We start from the raw sequence: 22,459 nt of genomic DNA, 5'->3' as shown, positions 1-22,459 counted from the left end.
AATGATATAAACCTTAGGAGAACGCTAGTACGCGGGTGTATAAATCGGACATGTACAATTGACTCGGTTTCTTTTTCTTTCCCCCCTCGTCCCTTTTGTTCTATTATACGCCACACCGTGTGTTTTTACTTATGTACATTTGATTTTCGGTATCTGATAAACATACATATATACGCACGTGGACAATTGGATTTCTACGTATCTCGGCGGAATACCAAAAACTTTATTCTATTTATGATAAATAAAAGTGACACAATTTTCTTTTGTTAAATAAAATCAGATTGTGTTTCTTCTTTTTTCGATTACGCGTATATGGCCTTTGTTATTCTACGTATACTTACATATTTCGTACGTCTACTGTACGTACTTTTGACCACTTTAAATTCCTCTTGCATTCTATAGTCCTCTGCGGTGCCATACCCGAGATGTCTTTCATTTTTCAAGCAACAGCCTACAGATCTATACGTATTGTAATGTATCTAAGTACGTGTACATTTATGCACGAAATTTCCTCCTCTTCTACGAGTCACCGTCCTATACGTATGTGATAGGCCTATACCTGTCCAAATATCGATGTCGATAGCGAATGGTCACCTCGAATACAGAAATATACGCGAAACGTGAATGGTGAATATATAACGTTTATATATAGATAGGATAGACGGCATAGCAGGCAGGCAAGCAATGTTTGTTGATTTTATTGAGTAAACTTGACCCTAAATAAAACTGACAACGCAAACATAAACGTGCTTGACAGTAAGGGCATTCCCCCATCGATTTGGTTTAAGATGACAGCCACTTTAATAAATTTACATGTATCCAATGAAATTAAATTGATACTGTATACGCTTCTGTTAACGGGTCAATAAGGCACGAATAATAAAAAAAAGTTGTGGTTTCGTGTCGATGCCGCGAGCATGAGTTCACTTCACGTATTTAAAGATCAGCATTCCTCATTAACTAGAAAATAGGTTGTTTGTAGAGTGGCGTAGTTTCTCTCCTATTTTTTCTCGTCGCTTTTCTTTTTCTACCTGGCCTGGCCTAATCACTTCACAATATCTATAACTTATAGGTAGTCAAAACAAAATGGACTAGGTGTGGAATGTTGAATCATTCTCGTATTAAAAATTAATCACTTATCGTCTTTGGAATGGTTGAAAAAGTGTGATATTTTAATGATGAAGTACCTTGAAATTCTTGGTCGAAAAATTAGCTTGCTGGAGGCGCCAGAACTGCTCAATTGCTCAAAACTATTTGAAACCGCTTCTAATTGATTTTTTGAGAGGTGACGGGAGGGGAGGAGAGGGGGATTGAAAAAAAGGAAGCATATGATTTTCTGCTTTCCAATTCAATTATTTTACATTTCAATTAAGTAGTTTTTACCTCAAAATTCAAGAATTAATGGACTTCGACACCTGAAATTTGGCTGATTGGGTATTTTTTGAATGTTTTCTTGATAAAACTTCCCAAGCACTCAAAATTTTTCTGCTGGTTTGGTCACTTCTGTCTCTAGATTTTATTGTTCTGTCTATTTTCTAAGTTGAAGATTTGAGCTCCTTAAAAGGTGAAGTGAACTCGATTTGCATTTTTCTGCTCAAAATTATTCAAAACCATACGGTACAATGAAGGTCTATACCATTCTTTTTATCGATAATTTTTTTGTTTTTATGTTTCAGGTGAGTGTCGAATTTTTTTCGTAAGAGTGTCCAAAAGAATGTTGCCAAGTAAGTCATCAGCTGTTTATGCTTTATGCAAGAATCTGCCTCAATAATTCATAAATAAAAATAAAATCATACCTATCTACAATTGAAGAGCTCTATTCCAAAGTGGGTTAAGTCATTCCCCCCCCCCCCCCAAAAAAAATGCGTTTAAAATTTTTGTTGCTAAAATTTGTTCTGTTTCGAAAGGTCGGTGCACCTTTCCTTTCTTTGGACATAAAACAATTGCTTGTAGAAAAAATTATTTTGAAAAATCGATGACTTAACCCACTTTTGAAGTAAAAATCTCCTTAAAACGTTCATTTTTTAAAAATGACTTAACCCACTTTGGAATAGAGCTCTTCAATTATTCAAACAACTCCTTGAAAATTTGGGTCGTTGAAACAATTTATAAGTATAATTTTGAATTATTTAATGAAAACTGGCTGATTATCAATTGGAGAGGTTTTTGAGGGGAAGGGTGAAAATTTCAAAAATATTTATCTATCTATGCCTTTATTTTTTCTAAATTTATAAATCTGTGCCACGTGCTAAAAAAATTATAAATTTATACTTACTCAATTATTTAAAAAAAAAAATTAATAAATGCATTTCTTCCTGTTACGTTTTAGACCTTGGCTTATCGATATTTTTCAAATTAAATTTTAAGCGAGGTACATCAAAACACATTAAAATAACAAAAATCTTCAATTTTCATGCCTCAAACGGATTATAGGAGAGCAGTGCGAAGCATCCTCTTCCTCTAATTCGGATGCAAAATTAGGAAAAAATGTCGTTGTGTGACATATCGAATCAAACATTCTTGAAGGTACATTATATAACTCAACACAAATAATATAATCTTATTTTTGAATTTTTTTTTCGACCCGACTTTTTTCCTCAAGTCCTGCCCTAACCTCAAGTCTGGGGAGGGGTAAATGTTCTCAAATTTTTTGAAAATTAAATACCACAGGTCTGTCATAGGCACCTTCTATCTCAACTTTCCCCAAACTCTCAAATTGAGTGAATTTTCTCCACTGAAAAATTTTTGGACATGTGACCTCCTTTTCCATCTCAGTGGGCTCCTATGGTTCACTTTTCATGCATGAGTTTAGGGTTGAGAAGGTCAGTATAGTGAAAAAAAATGTGTAAAGACCACTGAAACGCCGATTTTTATAATTTTGAGGGGTAGTTTTCTCCCTTCCATCCAGTTTACTCGAGGGTATTTCATGTTCGAAACACCAAATTCCAAAATTCCCATCCTAAATTGACTAGCAGAAGATTGAAATGGGTTTTAGATAGGAGGCTTTTAAAAATGAAAATTGTCGACTGAAAAACGTGATTTTAATATCAAAAAAAAGTTGACGAATAAAATTGAAAATTTTTTGAATTTTTCTCGTTGATGTTTCATTTTTCTTAATCTCCTTGAAAAAATCCATTGTCATTGAAAGTTTTACAAGTGTACCTAACCAGATTTTTTCAACTTGAAAATAAAGTAATTCCAACTTACCAGAATAAACTCTTTAAAAATCCAGTTCATGAGTAAGGTTTTGAATTTACCCAAAGATTTGCAAAAAAATTGTACTACATCAGAGAAGTTATTGTGAAAAAATTTTCTCTCGGGCGTGGTGGAATCGTTGGAGTCCTCGGTTTTTAATTGGGAAATCTCGAAATTTTAATGGCATATTGTATGACGAATTACACATATTCAGTGAGAAAATTAAGACTGAACCTCTGAACTTCATTGGAAAATGGTCGCTTAAAAACTTCAAAATACCACAAATCGCCAAAAAATCATTAAAAAAATTTCTATTTACCTAATTCCATGGGTTCGTTTCACCACTTAGAACAAATCCCCGAAAAAACGAACATGAATATAAAAACTACATTTCATGCTCCGCACTCCTAATCTGATTGCGTGGAGGTCCAAAATTTGTTCTCATCGTAATCGACCTTTTGGGTTCCATCTTATCGTGCTATACCATCTCTTGAAAACCTCAAATTCGTGTTTCTTGAATCACAATATTTGGGGAAAAAACTGTTTCAATCGAGTGGTTCTAAAAGATTCTTCGAAAAAGCTTTGATTATACAAGTACATACAAGACACTGTTTTCACATCGTTCCACACACACTTGAAAATAACCAAACTTCTTGGAAAGTCAGAAGCATTACTTTCGTGTTTGACATTGTAATTGAGTCTTGCTAATCTTCAACTAACAAAAGAACCTGCGATGCTGTCTAGTGAACCATTCATACGAGGCGCAACGACCCTCCATTCGCAAACAATGCAGGTGCGTTTTCATCATAACACGAAGGGGAACCGGTTCTGAAGGCAGTTCATTATGCTATTGACTAATACGTTCATTCCTTCACCCCTCAAATTGGCAAACTGCCACTCGTATTGTACACGCGTGTAAACAGCAAACCAACGTCAAAAAACTCGCTTTTGAGTAGATATAAAAATCATCCACTTCAATCAGCCTGTTTTTGCTACCTCCGCAATCCTACGTGTGTGTCGCGGTTCAATGTTCAAGGGTGTTTAAAAAATGAGTCACGTTAGGATTGGAAACGAGATTTTGTACACACATAGGAGCTGTAAAAATGAGCGACATTCGCTTACACCTTCGGTATACGTTACGTACCCTAGGGGCTGTCGCTTATTAAAAAATACAACTTATAGGTTAAAAATTAATAAATAACCGGCGGCGTACGGCCACGTAACAGCTATAAAAATTAAGTTTCACATAATGTGGCGTCGGTACGCCATTACTTAGGTATGTGACGCTTTAGTCGGTATAAATAACGCGAGTTTAACTCGAACTGTATATATGCGAACCACGTAATGATATACCTCGTTTTCGACCATCCCTATTTCGCTATATCGTCGTTTTATTACGAGAATCTGGCCGCGTACGCGGGGGAGGGTTCGAAGAGGGGGCAACCAGGGTGTTTGTGAAATTTTCTCTTCACCCTCGGCTTGGTCGGTATGTCTCGCGTATTCGTAATCATAAATAATAGCGGTTAGGACAAATATTTACGTCACTCATTCGTTATACTATATACCACGTTGGACCCCCGCCCCCTACTCCTTTCGCAACCACCTTTCACCGTGTGTCTGTTTTTCTCTTTCTCTGTGTGTGTCTCTCTCTCTCTCGTAGTCAGCCTACTGAACGCTGCCGCCGGTGAATTTGTTTTTACTCTACGGGTCCTTTTATATGGTATACGCGAATCGTCCACCAAAATCAAGTTAGAAAATTAAAAAAATTCTCCGCAGCATCCGCGCTTGCCTGCAAATTAATCGTATGTGTATATTGTATTCCGAGTTGACGGGAGGCCGTACCTATGTATCCAAAATTTACGCCAACAATGCCACATATGTGTAGGCTTTTGCGACGACACTGCCATGTAGCAGAGCTAAAGCTCTATACGTGGAGATGGTTTTTCTTCTGCACACGTTTTGCTTTTGCGATACATATTTGAAAGAAAACAGATACACTCACTCGCACAGAAGCAAGGCGCTGGCATTGGCGTGTAATAATATAGAATAAGGAATAAAAAGCCAACAAGAAACAGGTTGACTACCCTTTTGGGGAAATGTTATTTTTCCCTTATAAAGCTTATACAACAAAAGGTAAGGTTTATTCAATTCGGAGTCCATTTACTATAAGGGATCCTTTATCCATTGCGAATAAATGCTTCCACCGTTACCGCGTGTTCCGTTCTTCTTTACTTACTACACGTACAAAGGGTAAAATCTCAATACCGCTTGTGTTTATACGGCGCGCGATGTCAGCTGTCCAAACAACAAGTTTTTCTCGCTACGGTCACAATTTTAGCGAAAATGCAGATTCGTTAAAAGTCTCGGATTTCTACTAAAAACGTTTACTCCTGTAACTATCCTATGTGTATGGATAGTATATAAAGATGTGTATTGTCGGTACATATTGGGAGTAATTTAGTCACAGATAAAATAGGTAGTGTCCCTTCTCCCTTGTTATGTGTCAACGTGGAAATTGTGTTTGTCTGGTGTTAAATTTATTGTACAATTTGATAAATGATCGATATATATTTTTTAAAACAACAAGGGAGCATCTCAAAGTGTCAGACACAAATTGAGACGACAATTATTTGTCAAGATGATTAAATCGAAGTGGAGGGGGTAAAGGCAGGTAATACGGACCACATTGGCTAAAACAAGTCCTAAAGACAGAAAAATTATTTAAAATGAAAAATTTGATGGCATTAGAAACTAGAAACATCTACAAATTTTAATGTTTTTTTTAAATGAATTTTTGATTCGTTTGAAAAAATTATTGAAAATGATCCAATGACAGTAAAATGAATAAAAAAAAATCAAGAAAAAAAATGTTGGTTCATTCAGAATTTTATCACAAAAGTCAGTATTTTGGTTCTTTTTTATGTATTTTTGGATCAGAATATCTCAAAAATCTACCCAAAAAAATTGCCTACCCCATATTAGCTGCACGTAAAAATTCAACTCCAAAAACGTTTTTTTTTTTTTTTTTTTTTTAATTGAAAAAAAGAACTTAATTTATAAGTATACCTCGTTCAAGGTTTTTGAAAATTGCCTAATCTCGAAAACTGAAGCTCGCAATGGACGAAATTTGAAATTTGAAATTTTTTAATATGTAAGTAGGTATGTAGGTACCATGTCTCGTGTAACTTTGGGCTTGTAAAATTTTTTCCCTCACTACCTACAAGTTTTTTCCTCATGTGAAAAGTGGTTTTCAAAACTCCTTAGTGATTGGAATATGGCCTAAAGAAAAGATTTCCCGAGTTTCATCTGCTTAATCACACATCGCAGAACTTTGAGGCTTTTTATTTTTTTGAAAAAAATTCAGCGTAAAAATAGGTACACTTTTTTTTATTCATGTTGAAAGTGAAAGTGACAATCAAAATATGTACGTTAATAGGTGAAAAATGTGACGTTAAACAGTAATTTCCAGAGGTTCATCTGCCCAATCACACATTTTGCAATTTTCTTTGTGTGCGATTGTTATTAATACAAATGCAACCATAAATGTGTTTTTTTCAGCATGCCAACTGAAAATTTTAAATTAATTTATATAGTTTTTGAGCAACTGAAATGTTTTGGGAGCTGTTCCATCAATCAGGAGTTCTTTAAAAAATTGTAGGATACTTTTTTTCGTGTTTCAACCATGAATTTTTGGTTGAGCTTATAATGGTATTTTATCATATTAGTAAAATAAAGTGATTTTTGACGATTTTTGAGGTTTATTTCCCGCGCAGGGCGAGGGAAGTAATTAAAAATCGTCGAAAATCACTTTATTTCACTAGTTGAATAACATATTTTATCCAAACGTGGGAAGAAAACGCGCATTTAATCACTCGAGCGACTAGCGAGAGTGAATAAAGTATAGTGGTTTATTCTACTATAGTAGAATAAAAATTAATAAGGTTGATTTTCGTTGAAAAATAAAATTTCAATGGAAAAAAATGAGATAGAACGTTGTGAGTACACAAAAAAAGAAAAAAGAATCGGTTCACATTTCTAAACTCTTTATTCAACTCGAAATATCACATCGATCTGTACGTGGTAGATAGTTGGGGATGAGGGAGTGCAGGGAGAATTGACGGGAACGCGATTTTAAAGGATAGTAGAATTTAAAGGAAAGCGGTTTCAACGGATGTGGCTGGAAGGTAAAGGGATGGAGGGGACGGCGTAGCTGCGTCCTCGTCGTCGTGACCATTAACAAACGTATAAATTTGATTTAAATCTTATTTTTAACTTCTCAAATCGACTGATGAGGATTTTGCGTCCTTCTAGAGCTTCCAGTAGATTTTTGGATTTTCTCCTATTGTACAAAAATGCTGAATTTCATTTTGCTCCTTCTTTTTGACAATTTTTCAAGAGCCAGAAAATTTAATAATCTGTTGAAGGCTCCAAAATGCCTCAGAGCAACCACCAATCGAGTTGAGAGATGAAAAATTAGGACATAAGCTGGATTTTCGCATTTTATCTCAATTTTATCGAATCTTAATCTTTTTTCATGGAAAATGAACCATTTGAAAACACCTGGAAATTGGTTTGTTGGTGTATTTTTTAGTACTCTTTCAATGTTACATCGTAATTTTTCTCTTGAAATAAATTGAATGTTCTAGAAGTCTTCTCAAAATTTCAAAAACAATGACCGATTTTGGGCCTCAAAAATTCTCAAAAAAAGTTTTGGTTGAAATTTTGGAATTTCTGCTGAAATTTTGATCCATTTTGATGAGTTACATAGGTGTTTTTTCAAAACCTCCAAAAATATTGACACAATTTTGGTGTTCAAAATTCTTCAAAATGGCTCACATTTTTCAACAAAAAAAATCACCACTGCGTTTTAAAACACTTATTTTTTGAAGAGTAAAAAAAATTGTTCTTGACTTTTTTCAAAAAATATGCGAACAATTTTTTGAAAAAGTTTGTTCCTAAAAACTCATTTTTTCACACTCAATGTCAAAAGTGAGCCTTTAAATTCGTACCTTGGCTGTTGAAGTGCAATCATATGAATAGAAGATTCTCAGAGTTCCAGCTTTTCGTTCATGTTTTTTAAGATTTTAATGTTATTTTACTTTTTTTTTCTCCCACTTGTATCGCTGGATTCCAAAATATGATTGTGGTTATAATTTGACTCCGGCACCTGATTCTGTTATATGTATCTACCTTACATATCAACATCGTTTCAGTACATCCTGTTCGTATGGCAAACCTATCAACAGTGACAAAAGTTTTGCCCATACGTAGGAAAATCTTTTCAAGGAAAAGCTCATAGTGTAGATACCTTTTACGTGGCTGACGTGGTTTAAAGTTATACACATACATACTCGTATATGCAAAACGCGCTGTACATCATTGGCTCCGGAATGAAACACAACGTTCTATAGTATTAATAGTTTTAAGCTTTCCCCCAGGTAATTAATCTTCCGGCGTATAAAACCAAGGTCCTTTAAAACCACCTTCCACTTAACAAGTAATGTTTCAAAATGTTAACGAAATCTAATTGTCAGCACATCTCACCTATTAACACCGCTCCTATGCGAGTACGTGTGCGGCGTTTTAAAATAAAACCATTTGCTCGGCTATCGTATCTTTCGCTCATCTGTCCGCGTATCCCAAGAGTTCTATTCATGACTAAAAAACCCGGCAGCCGTTGCCGGACCACTGCGCCGGATATACCGAATGGGGATTTTCGATTGTTTGTTACTGTCGTCCGGTAAACGTGTATTTACTCGCGGCAATTATTTTCCACAAACGTTTTACAAAACGTTTTATTTATCGTGGTCGTATAATATAGAGTACGTGAACTACACGTATTGCACTTTCCGCCATCAACCTAACACTATCTCTTCTCTACCAGAGCTGCCAACCTATTCCTTCAGAAAACACTAAATTCCAACATGAAAAAAGCACGCTAGTCCAATTATATTTCCTTTGTACATCTAAAAATGAGGAGAGGGAGGGGGTATTCTTGGAAATTCTGGCACTATCATCAACATATTCGTTCCAAAATTGTCTTTTCTTCTGTACTTGAAAGTTGGAATGCTAGGTAGTACCTTCGTGATCTTGATTCTTGAATGACACGAGCAGAGGGAGGGCAAGGGCAAACGCTTGGAAGATTTATAATTCCAAAAGTGAAACAACATCAATTTTGAATAAAAGAAATTGATTTTTCTGATCTAAACATTTCCAGAGTCAGCTCTCATTCACATATGTATTTTCCAATTACAAAGTAGATACTTAAAGAAATAAAAAAAGACAATTTAGTTCGAGCAAAGCACTGAAAAAAATCACTAATTTTTTCTCAGCTGCCAAAAAAACACTAAATTTAGTGAGAGAGCACTTAGGTTGGCAGCTCTGATCTCTGTACGTAACGTAGCGATTATAAAATGCAAATCATCAGCAATAATTGTACGATACACCTTCTATATACGATACGTATAGAAAACAAAAGTACACCACTGCATCTCGCTATAAATAATCTAACCAGCAGATAAAATAAACTCGCAATGAAAGAAAACCGTCCACGGATTATGTAAAATCCTACAGCAAAAAAAAAAAAAGAAAAACACGCGGGCATCGCGAGGAAAAAGCGCGCTAAAACCAAATAAAGAAATAAGCGAGTTTGTAGCGAGTTTTTTTTCCTTTCGCATTTTACGCAAAAAGTGACGTTTAAGTTACTTTTACCGCACCTTTTTACAAAACGTTTCGCGGAAAATGTTAATAAATTTTTGTTCTTATTATAAAAACAGCTCCGCAGTTTTCTTTTCCATTAACATAAAAACAACTTCATCTCTCACACAGGAGTAAAAACCCCTATTTAGTAAATTGAATATGTTTTCGAACTTCTTCTTACTGTGTTCTTCCTTCTTCATTTTCCTTTTCCAACTCAGTGTGCCATCCACTGCTGTACTACTCGGAGTACTCTATACATACTATAGCTCTGCTTTTACCGTTCTGTTCTGCTTCCCTTCCCTTCCCCTCCCCTTCTGCCTCATCAGCCCTTACTAGACTCATCCTTCGTATTCGTCGTCGTGCTTACCAAAGCGCAAAATATGAAATTCCTTTTTATTGTTTAATTTTTCCTTGGCAATTTTTTTTCTTCTCTCAAATAACAAAACGAGCGAAGTTTTCCAATATTTTTCTAATTTATCGTTTGAAAAACACGATATACACAGTACGTTTTTATATATTGATCGTCGCCGTGTGCCCAGCTTCTAGCTATACTGTTGGACCAAAGTATGCTATATTAGGTATAAGGTATCCGACCCGATCCGAAATGAAAACCATTCATTTTTCTCTTCATATCATCCCCATAATCAATTTTCGATTAATTCCGCTATGTGCGCTAATGTGTCGATTAATCGTTTATTTAAACTATTTTTACGCAGTATTACGCTGATATCTCGGTAAAAATTAATTTCTTATTAGCATCCCCTGCTGCGAGTGATTTGATTTCCATCACAGCCATACCTAGTATCGAAACTGGCTGCAATAATCTCTAATCTACGAGTATACTCATGTAAACGAATACGTGAAATTCCTCGAATCACAAGTACACGCGAGTTTATCAATTAGCCACCTTGTCTGTTGAAAGTAAATGCAGATGTGTGGTATCCGGAAGACTTCGTACCTACCTTTAGTTGGTATTCGAGTTAATTAAAATGTAGATACTCACATTTTCAGGAACGGTTATCTTGCCTTTTCTAAATTAAACAGGAAATTCCTTAGATTATAAAAATGAAGCATTTTCGAGAGGTAAATATCAACAAACAAAAAATCATTTTCTCTTATCAGTATCTTTAGAGAAGTACGATTTGGTTTCAAGTAGTATTCGTAGTTCTTTACGAATAAATTGTGATTCAAAATTTTACTCATGTAGATACCACATTCCTACATATTTGTATTATCTTGTTATAATTTTAGAAAATTATACTTACCTTTTGTGCAAAATGAATAGGTATTTTTATACATATCATAGAGTGTTGTGTACTACACACTTTCAACTTCTAATTATGCTATGCATTTAATTTACCTAGCTACTTGTTTTGTTTTACAACTATATTGAAATTTGAAGGAACAATACTATTTAATTTCTGCACTTATAGTTCATTTATCTATTATTACAAATAGGGCAAAATTGAATATTGGTAACTTATTTTGCAGAACTGAATGAAATCTACCAAATTGGTTATACACAAATTTTGACCAGCTCCATTATTTGAAATACATATTATCGAGGATTCAAAATTTCCATGTTGGATAAATTATTCAGAATAAACTGCAATGACAAAATAGAAATACAATTTTGTGGTGTCTTAAGCAAAAGAATATTGGTAAAAATTTATTCAAATAAAGATTTTTCTACAGTGGCAAAGTATTGAAAAACTCTGAACTTTTATTGAAAAAATGCAGACATAAAATAGATTTTTTTTTCTCAGTTATTGCAAAAAAGGGGGTTTTTCGCAACATTGACAAAAATAGGGATTTTTTGCAATAATGCCAAAAAACCAGAGCTTTTTCGGAAGTTTGAGGGGGAAGGGAGTAGGACTTTTTGTCAATTTTGATGGTAAAAGCAAAAGCAGGGGAGAAGTTAAAATTCATTCAAATTTTACTCAACCTCCTCCCCCCTCCAAAAATAATAAAATAAAGACTGCTTAAAATTTGTTCTGCAGGCAGAATTTTCCTATTCAAAACTGCACTTCAAATATGTATTTTTTTTTTTAAGTTTTATGATTTCAAAATGACCGAATAATTTTTTTATTTATTTAAAATTTTCCAATGAAGCAGGTATGAGTTGAAAATATTTTATTTTGTTGAAAAAACAACTTTTTCATCTGGAGCGAAATAGAGCTGCCTCCAGCTCTCGTTCAATTCAACTCCACAAATTGTTTAAAAATTTACCCTCGAGAACATAGCTACGAAGCGTAGATAGGTATCACTTGCAAGGCAGACTTTGAAGAAACCTACCGAAAATCTCACGTGGGGTTCTCATCTTAGATTTGCGTCTTGACTTCGAGTATGAATCAGTGAAAATTATCAGTAGGTATAGTAAAGCAAATCGTATTACTTTTAATTATATACAAGTAGGTAGGTAAAGGTACATCTTCAAATGTTTATCATTTTTCAATTATTAGAAGTAAATTAGAAAATCGGTATTATATTCTGTTATCTTGCTACGCAGTTATTCGATACCCATACCCAATTACTACTCAAAAATACAACTCAACGTACGAGAAGATGATAATTTACAATCATGCATGTAAGATGAAAGAAAAGTTGAGAATTAGACTTATTTAAAGAAGGTAGATAAGTTTATGATAAGATTAGAATTATATTTTTATGCGCAGGTACTTAGGTGAGAGAGTATTTTTGAAACGGCTATCCAGTTGTTTTGAAGTAAAAGACCCAGACAATTATATGTAGTATAATTGAAGTACCTAATCATGTACAAGATTAATGTTGCAGATTGCATTTTTCATAATTTAAAATACAGGGTGTCTAAAATTTGAGTATTTATCTAACCTTATATGTACCTACCATTGAAAAAACTTCTAATGAGCATGTGGCACATCTTGACAAATTGAAAGAACAATGCTGGGTGGTTCCACAAAAATTCAGTTAGATCCAATTGCATGATTTTTTTTTTATCTAAATAGCAAATAATATTGAAGAAGCTATTAAAAATATATATTTTTAAAAAAATGTATCGTAATCTAAAAAGTATTGGGAAAATGTAAGTATAGAATGTCCAAGAATGGATCTTGTTTAGATAACTTTTACTATGCAAATTGTAAACGTCTAAACTAGATTGCACGTATTTTTTTTTCTTAATTTTCATTGATGGGTAAAAAATTGCTATACTTACATATAAGTTTGTCTATTTTTCAACATCCTAGTCAATTTCACTCTTTACGGACACCTTGTATGAATTCTTGCGTTTAAGGCATCGGCCAGTGTGAATAATCATCTCGCTGTGATTGATTGTACGACTTTTCATTTGAAATAAGCGTAAATTGATAGATTGGTGGAAAATTTCCATAGATTTAATCTCTTTCTAGCAATCTTCAACATCGATACCATACAAATGATAAGGTACCTACTTAGTCGTTGGATAAGCATAAACTACGAGTACCTACCTATTTCGAATCGGAAGCCCAACAGAGTTTACGGTGAGACCCACCCTCGAGTTCGACCTCCAGATCGGATTAAAAATCGATAATCTTTTCGACTGGAAAGAGCGTAAATATTTCGATTTATTACCGAATGATATTCGCTGCTATCGCAGAGTACACCTCTTATTTATGTTTTTTTCAAATATATTCGGCACGCTTACAGCATTCACTTCATTTAAACTCACGCTCGGTTTAAAAAAACAAAACTCAACGTATCAAAGTATAATATAAAGCATACGAGTGAGTACAGTACATTGTAGAGTGTAAGGGGATTAGTAACCCCTCGGATGCGGCGGTCAACATTATGCGAAAAATCAAGCGTAACTATGACGCATCCGTTTTAAATACTATTACGGCACGTTTGTGACAAAGCGCAGAGATCGGAGGATAGACAATTCACCTATTCGGCATTCGACGATTCGCCATTCGACGGTGGAGAGTGACGCTGACGCCGATTCCCAAAGACGTCACAAATTACATAGAAAAATTATAAATCACGCTGTACACGCGATTGAAGACGGGTAGGGGGTAGATACAGAATGATAGAAGAAGCGAAAAAAAAATCCAACAAGATTAAATTCGTGTGTCGTACGTAGCAATTCGCAATTGGCAAAAAATATAGCGAACCAATAGGGCGGAAATTTCTTATATATACGCAACGAGAGCAGGATGGGGAGCAGAAGTACGAGTACCATACTCGTACATAGCGAGAGCGAGTCGACTAGACGACAGTAGTCTCAATGGGGGTTACACTAGCGCGTGTGGCAAGGTGAATGCCAAATGACATTTCAAAGGGGTATTTACCCTGATCCATCTGTGCCCTTTCTCGATATAACGAGTTACCCGAGATAAATTGGTAACAAGAGACTACAAGGTACGTTAGCAGCCGGATAGGTGTGTATGGTAGACTCGATTAACTTTCGCACTAAATCAACCGCCTCTCTTTCGAGCTTCGTTTAGATTGCAATTGATACCTAATTTAAAACCCTTTTAAACATCCAATTTCATTCGAAAACTTAAATGTTATTCGATAGCGTTTTCCAAGTTTTATATAACGATTTACGTATGGTATACGAGGTTCATGCATCGTCACAGTATGGTGTACCGAGTTTGCAGACGTGAACGTATGTGTGAAGTGGATAGGCCCAGCCTGAGCTTATTTACATTCTTAGTAGTAAGATCTACCTACTATTCTCATACTCGTGCGAAATTTGAAAAAAGTCAGACAATGGCAACTTCAACCATATCAGCAAATCTTTGCTGGCATTCAAAAATACTCAACTTTGTTGATTAGATATGTATCCAGCAGGGTCAAAAAGGTGAAAAAATTAAAATTTAAGCAAATCGATCTGGAAAGCTACTCCATTTTTGACCCTTTTCCCCAAATCGATTTAAAACAGTTTCGATCCGTTTTGAGCAATTCTGGCAGCTTTTTTTGAATACTGAAATTTTCATCAAATTTTATCCTATGAAAAGTTTAAAAGCTACAATTTACCTTATACCTCAATTTCAACATACTGAGTCGATTGGAGATCATTCAAGTCGTTCTAGAACCATAAACGTTTTGAAACAGCCTCCAATTGATTCGAGAAGGGAAGGGGAGGAGTCAAAAAAACTGCAGAAAATTGTATGTTCTTCAATATTTTTTGTGATGGAAAAATCTACAAAAACTTCAAACAGCTGATTTTAAACTTTTTAACTTTAGCTCAAAATATTTCAAAAACAACGTCTTTTAGAGAAAAACTACGAGTAATCATGTTTACAAGCAAGAAATTTTATGCTCTACAATTTTTGTTTTTTCACATTTTTTCACATGACCCTTCGGGTTTTCCAAAATACGTTTCTTGTGTGGGAGAAATTTTTTAATTCATTAACTATTCGTTGAAATGAAACTTTCTAATTTCATCTTGAAATATTTGCTTCTCTTCATTGTTGTCATCCTCTATTGAAGTTAGAAAACTTATTTTTCTTGGGTCAAAAGCTTTCGACAAGTACACTTTAGATGTAAAATTTTTATAGTAAAAGGCCAATTTAGATTTCAAATGCCTCAAATCAGGTGAAGAGGTCCCAAAATCAACATAAAAAAATGTTGGAAAACCATGTTTTTCTATAAATTGCATTTTAATCTCAAATCCAACATTTGAACTAATTTGGTCCTACATGGTTTGAGATATGCCTCTAAAACCAAATTTATGCACCCTTCTCCAAAATTTTGAATAAACTGATATCAGGTATTATTATGAGGATCCGGTGAAAAAATAGCCCTTTCGTTTTTTTTTCTGTATGATACATACAACTGATGGTGATCTTGAAAACAGGACACACTTAAAATTCAATTTTATGCTGGATCTCTCATGAAAATTTTCGGACTTTAAGGTGAATAAAAATAAACTAAGAATTTATGGAAATCATCTAGCTCAGAAATACTAAAAATCGGGATTCTCTTAGACCAACATTTCCCACCATGCACTCACAAAAAATAAATGTTGAAAATAGGTTGGGAGGGGGTGGGGGTGAGGCCTGAGAAACATTTGATAAGCGTTACTCGAAATTTCAAAATTCAATCTGGGTCTCCAAAATAGGTGAATATCAAAAAAATGCTCAAAACCCAAGCTGAAGATATGAAAATTGCGTATTTCAAATTCACTACTTTCTCTCTGTTTTGTCCCTAAGAGTGTAATTTGTAAGAAAGACGCTCTTAAAATTCCTTTTACCTCGAAAAGCGGGACGACTGGCGAAAAATTTGAAGAAGTCAACTGAAGCTAATTCATCTTCAGTTGCGTAAGAAATGTAATTGAAATGGTTGAATGGATTATTATGGAAAATGTTCACTTTGTGATGAAAAATATACCGATTTAAAATTTTGAAAATTGAAAAATCAGCATGGGGTGGTGGGATTTTGGTTTCAAAGATTTTAAATCATTTTTTTTTCAAAAATCCAATTTGTTTAATTTGGATTTAGGGATTCTCTTTTTGCTACGTATAACATAGGTAAAAATAAAAACACAATAGAATAAAACCACGTGTTTCCTTAAATTTGGAAATTATACAATTTCGACGTCGCGTCGTTTACTCGTTTATGAGCACCGATTTAATCTTAGTCAACCCAAAGTATAACCATATACCAAAATATTATTATTTTATTGTGCTCCTCTATGTACACAGGCAGTTATAAAAGACCAGGGCAACACAAGGTACCATGTACTATGTCAACTTTGTGTTTCATGAATTAATACCCATCGGCCATCACTATCACCCAAGTGATACATCTACATTTAAAAGGAAAAAAAAGAAAATAAAGCTATATTCATTCGAAATTTCACAAGTTATACATATACATACTCGATCGGCCGAAAAAGAAACGATGCCCTTGGTCCTGGTATACAAAAGATATCTGTACGCGTAAAAAATAAAAGTAGATAATGGTATTTTAACCTATACCTACTATTAAAATCATTTTATTTGACTAGTTGAATAGGGTAACATATTTTATCCAAACGTGGGTAGAAAACGCGCATTTTATCACTAGAGCGACTAGCGAGAGTGAATAAAGTAGCGTTTTATTGTACTAGTAGGATAAAAAAACTTTTCGAGGCATTATTGAAAAAATCTTGAGGAAAGTAGCTATATGTCTATTATTACTCCTACAAGTTTTACAATAATATCGAATATCGATCCATTTATTTTAAAAACATTTTTTAGAAAATTCGAAGAGCTAAAAATCGTGGCTTATTTCTGATCTATTAAAGGAGTTCATCCACATTTGAGCTGATTTTCAGACAGTCACTCCCTCACCCACAGTGTGTTCTTTTAACCAACATTTTTTTAATGATTAATAAGCAGAGAATACTTATATACCTGTTGAAAAAACGTCCCAGACGTGCTTGCCTGCAAATCAAATCAAATGAGAATAAACTTGTTGAATAGATCCGAGAATAGGCCACAATTTTTAGCTGTCTAAATTGATTTCTACACTTTCTGTAGGAGAAATTTTGAAATACCATTTCTGGAGAGAACAAAAATCGCGCTGGAAGCTCCAGAATGGCTACAAATGACGAAAGTTAGTTCATGGGAGTTGATTTTAGTTGTATGGCTGCCGGGGGAGGGGGGTGGAGACTGAAAATTTCTGAACTTTTTTCGCCAGATTTTCTGAATTTTTTACCCCGGATCCCCCCCTCTCCTGGATTTTTTAAGCTATTTAGCCAGGAGTTGGAAGCAAAAATGTTGAATAATTCAACATTTTCAACAAAAAAACGATGCTTTTATACCTACAATCACGAAAAATTTGAATTGCTTCATTGCAAGGTTGCGGTGTATTGAAATCAAAAATCTAAAATTCGCAACTTTTTTCTTTTTACCAATTTTCTTTTGGTCTGTGAAAATGAAATTTAAAAAGTGACAAATTTTCAATTTTACCCAAACGAAGCGATGGTGAAAAATTTCGAAAATTAATAATGTTTCAAAAATAAAACATGATTTTCAATGTGAAAAGAAGTTTTAAAAAATATAAAATTTGCATTGATTATCTCCTTTTTTTGTGAAGGGGGGGGACAAGGAAGGGGTCCTTCAAGATGAATTTCAAAAAATTTCAGTTTGTGATTTTGTATGGCAAAAAATGCGTTTTTCAAATTTTTTGGGCAAATGAAGGAGTTTAGAGTCATGAAATTTCGTTGAGCAATATTCGAAGGTATTGAAATTTACCATACAGATTGATATATGTAGGTATTTATTTTTCAATTTGCGCAATAATGACGATTTTATATTTATTTTATCATCAGATTTTCACTGCAAGTCAACGTCATTTCATTCTAAAATTACACAAAATTTTCAACGAGTATGGGTATAACACGAACACCTAATAAAATTACACCAACGGATAGATCAGGTGCGTAATCGTATCCACGGCGCATACTTATACTGCCCGCAACACACGTTAATAGGCTACGTTTCCTTTAGATTCTTCAATTGCTTAACCTACAGGAAGTATGTACCTACCTACCTAGTACCTAGACCTACCTACCTGTTCAAGCAATTGAGACGTGTGTTATCTTATACCTTGACATCATCGATATCAACAATTGATTTGCATGATTTTTACACCCTCGGTTCACCCTTTCCTTTCGTCCGTACGTATATTTAATACACAAAACAAATGCGGTTTACTAGATCGTAAAATGGGGATGATATCGCTCGCTTGTACGGGGGTGAATATGAATCTTACACATTCGAGTATTTGGCGTTAGTAAGAGTAGGTATAATACGCGCACTGCCACTGTTACTGCTCCTGCCAGTCCTGCCAGTGCCAGTGCAATTGTGTATTGTGCATATGATTCATTCCCTGTTAGCTTTTACAACCCGACGCCTCTCTCTCTTTCTACTGATGGTCGTTCGTCGATACGGTGTCATCGATAACCTGCAAACAATACGCGGTTCCGGTAAAATCAAAACGCATCTGCGTTACTAAGTGCATCGGCCCGACTCTACAACGACGCATACTTCTCTAAAAAAACATCCCTCGTTGTCCCATACCCAACGCCGTCAATGATCTTGCTCTTTTGTATGACTTTTCTTCCGCTTTGGACGTTCGCAATCAAGTCCACATTTTTTACGCGTACAGATACCTTTTGTATACCAGGACCAGGGCATCGTTTCTTCTTTCGGCCGATCGAGTATGTATAGCTATTAGCTATTGTGAAATTTCGAATGAATAGCTTTATTTTCTTTCTTTTCCTTTTAAATGTAGATGTATCAGTTGGGTGATAGTGATATTTTATATTTTTTTAAACTTCTTTTCACATTGAAAATCATGTTTTATTTTTGAAACATTATTAATTTTCGAAAGCTTTCACCATCGCTTCGTTTGAGTAAAATTGAAAATTTTTCAAAAATTATGTTCTGTCCTCTTTTTAAATTTTATTTTCACAAACCAAAAGCCATGAGAGAAAGCACAAAAAATAGGTTAAAAGAAAAAAGGTGCGAATTTTTGATTTTTGATTTCACTACACCAACCTTGCAAATGAAGCAATTCAAATTTTTCGTGATTGTAGGTATAGGTATAAAAGCATCGTTTTTTTTTTTTTGGAAAATTTTGAATTATTCAACATTATTCTGCTTCCAACTCCTGGCTAAATAGCTTGAAAAATCCGGGAGAGTGGGGATCTCGAGTAAAAAATTGGAAAAATCTGACGAAGAAAGTTGAAAAAATTTCAGTCTCCACCCCCCCCCCCCAGCCATACAACTAAAATCAACTCCCATGAACTAACTTTCGTCATTTGTAGCCCATTCTGGAGCTTCCAGCGCGTTTTTTGTTCTCCCCAGAAATGGAATTTCAAAATTTATCTTACAGAAAGTCTAGAAATCAATTTAGACAGCTAAAAATTGTTGCCTATTCTCATTTGATTTGATTTTCAGGCAAGCACGTCAAGGACGTTTTTTCAATGGGTATTCTCTACTTGTTAATCATTAAAAATTGTGTTGGTCAAAAAGACGCACTGTGAGTGACTGTCAGAAAATCAGCTCAAATGTGGATGAACTCCTTTAATACGAGTAGATCAGAAATAAACTACGATTTTTAGCTCTTCAAATTTCCTAAAAAAAAATTTTAAATACATAAATGGATCGATATTCGATATTATTGTAAAACTTGTAACAATAGACATATACCTACTTTGCTCAAGATTTCTTCAAAAATGCCTCGACAAGTTTTTTTATCCACAGGAATAGCTCATTAACAGTAGAAAGACCTTTCACACTGAAGTTACAGTAGTTACATGGGTTCCAAATTCGTTTTTTTAAAAATTTAATTGATAATCGTGTTCATTATTACCTAGTAGTAATTTACTTTTTTTTAATTTGGAACTACACAATTTTTTCCCAACTGCACATCGGTTTTTTGGAGCTATACTCTTCCAGATGACTTCACATCAGTCAACGGACGAATTCAAAACCAACTACCTATATCATATCTTCTTCTTGGTGTAGCCTCATGCCGAATACACATGCATAAATTAAATGTGAGGATGAAAGTAGAAGAACAGCTTATCCATATGAATTTGATAACAGCGCCGTCGAATTGATAAGAGAAAAATATAAATAACAAAGGTATACACGGTGATTCGGAGTCAGATGAAGTAGTGCAGTGGAGGTTGTAAAAGGGGAGGCGCCAATCGTGTAACTTCGGCTACGCTCGCGACTCTCGTACATGCCAACATGCCAAGAGGGTTGTGGAGTGTAGCTTTGAGAAGGCGTGTACTTTGCTCGCTGGGTCAGTTCTCAGTTGGTTTCTCTTGGCCATGGTGGTTAGTTTCGGTAAAATGTACTCTTCTACCGCTAATTCTAACTATAATTTCGATAGTTATTCGCATCGGTTAATGAATTTAGCCATATGGGGTTATAATCCATGTAAGTAGATTTGTTCAATTTTATTCCACGTATTTTTTTTAATATCGGTTAATAATTTTTTTCAGCGTGAAAAATTTTTTAAATGTGATTTTTACAGTGTAAAGTTTGTGATTGGTTTGATCTTATCTTAATCTTAATTTGTTGATTGTTTTCTATGTCATTGTGTACAATTTTAAAAACCACATTATTAGCTTTGTTCGGGTGAGCTGCTCTAGTTAGTATAGTTAAACTATACAAAATGTGTAAGAAATCAACTATATTGCACAGAACTTACTGCATGTTTTACCTGCGATAATTTTGGTGTAAGGACTCACTATATGCGTTTTAGACATAATTGTATAGTAACTTGTGCGAAGCTATTAAGATTTTATCAATATTTTGAACAATTTTTTTCGAATTTAAATTTCAGTTTTATTATTTACCTGCATGTGTATTGTGTTGATTTGTATAATTATTCACCTCTTCGAATCTCATGAGCTGTTAATCTAAATAAGTTTTGGAAAATTTACATATAAAAATCTCGATAAATGCATCTATTGCAGTCCTGATCGAAATTCCGAACAAATGCGAATAATTTATCTATCTATAAGTATAATAAAACCTCGCTGTCGTACAGAATTATTATCTTAGTTTTCAATTGAACGATTCCAAATATTAAATGCATCGGGTCGGTTTTAATTTGTAAACGGTTTTCTGCAATCTGCATTAATTTTCGCTCAAATTGTCCAATTTTTTGTTAGGAAAGAATTAATTTTCTGCAATAATGAACATTTGACCATTGGTCGTGGTGAAATTTTTAATGGTTTTGAAAGCATTTTTCTTTCGCCAGTAATCGAATTAATGAGTGAAATTTTTTCTGACGTGGTCTCTAAGTATCAGTTGAAGTTCTTGATTGGACGAGTTGTTCGTATCTTTGAGGAATTTTGGGATTGATTTGATGAAGATTCGTGTATTTTGATTTGTTTTGAATGGTGTTTATTTAATTTGGAATGTATGTATAGAGCTCAGGTGTTGATCAAACGAATCATTGATGTACTCATGTGATTTAAAGTTACTTTGCTTGTGCATTTGTAATTGTAATAGGTATGTTTGGACTTTAGATTGATAGAAAAGTACCTTACTCGTGTTAATAGATCTGTAGATATTTGAAAAACTGTCCATATTTCTCGAGTAATTGATGTTGGGGAAAGGAGCTCAAATTTTTTCCACCTATGAATTGAAGCACTTGAATGTAAAGTAACCTAATTTTTCGTATATATTTTTAAGAGTTGGGTATTAAATCTTATCCAATGAAATGCACACCACACTTTTATCATAATTGCTATATTTGTTTCTAATTAATCAACGCTCAAACAACTAACATTGTTGAATATCGAATTAATTATCTGATTAATTTTATCGATTGCTTTAAACCTTATAATTGACTTATCAGTTGCATGTGCTCCAAGATCAATAGCCTATTATTTTTTAGTCGATTGAAATCAAAATTGTTGCTCTCCTGTTCATTTTCGAAAAATTAGTATTGGTAGATATTGTTTCCTTCAACAAGTAGGTATGGTACCTACACGTCTTTCTGTAAAATTTCAATCGTAGGTATTGAGGAAAAATTATTTTAAAATTTAAAAAAATTATTTTTATATCAAATTTGAGTTAAAAGAATTCTG

The 22,459-nt window shown here is 34.2% G+C and overlaps 1 protein-coding gene across 4 annotated transcripts in view; it reads left to right on the top strand.

Annotated features, from left to right (window-relative positions):
* The window catches only part of zfh1 (Zn finger homeodomain 1), a 358,078-nt gene that overhangs the window by 293,084 nt on the left and 42,535 nt on the right, over positions 1-22,459 (top strand). Inside the window, exon 1 of one of the 4 annotated variants that reach the window (XM_065350415.1) lies at positions 20,621-20,795. The exons of the other annotated variants lie outside the window; for them this stretch is intronic. Coding sequence (XP_065206487.1) covers positions 20,687-20,795 — 109 coding nt within the window. The 5' untranslated portion in view covers positions 20,621-20,686. Of the gene's footprint in view, positions 1-20,620; positions 20,796-22,459 lie in introns of those variants that run through there. 4 annotated transcript variants of the gene reach the window in all.

Source organism: Planococcus citri, chromosome 2, assembly GCF_950023065.1.
Source record: "Planococcus citri chromosome 2, ihPlaCitr1.1, whole genome shotgun sequence".
Taxonomy (NCBI): Eukaryota; Metazoa; Arthropoda; class Insecta; order Hemiptera; family Pseudococcidae; genus Planococcus; species Planococcus citri.
The sequence above is the reverse complement of the archived record's forward strand: the minus strand, read 5'-3'. Positions and strand labels throughout refer to the sequence as shown.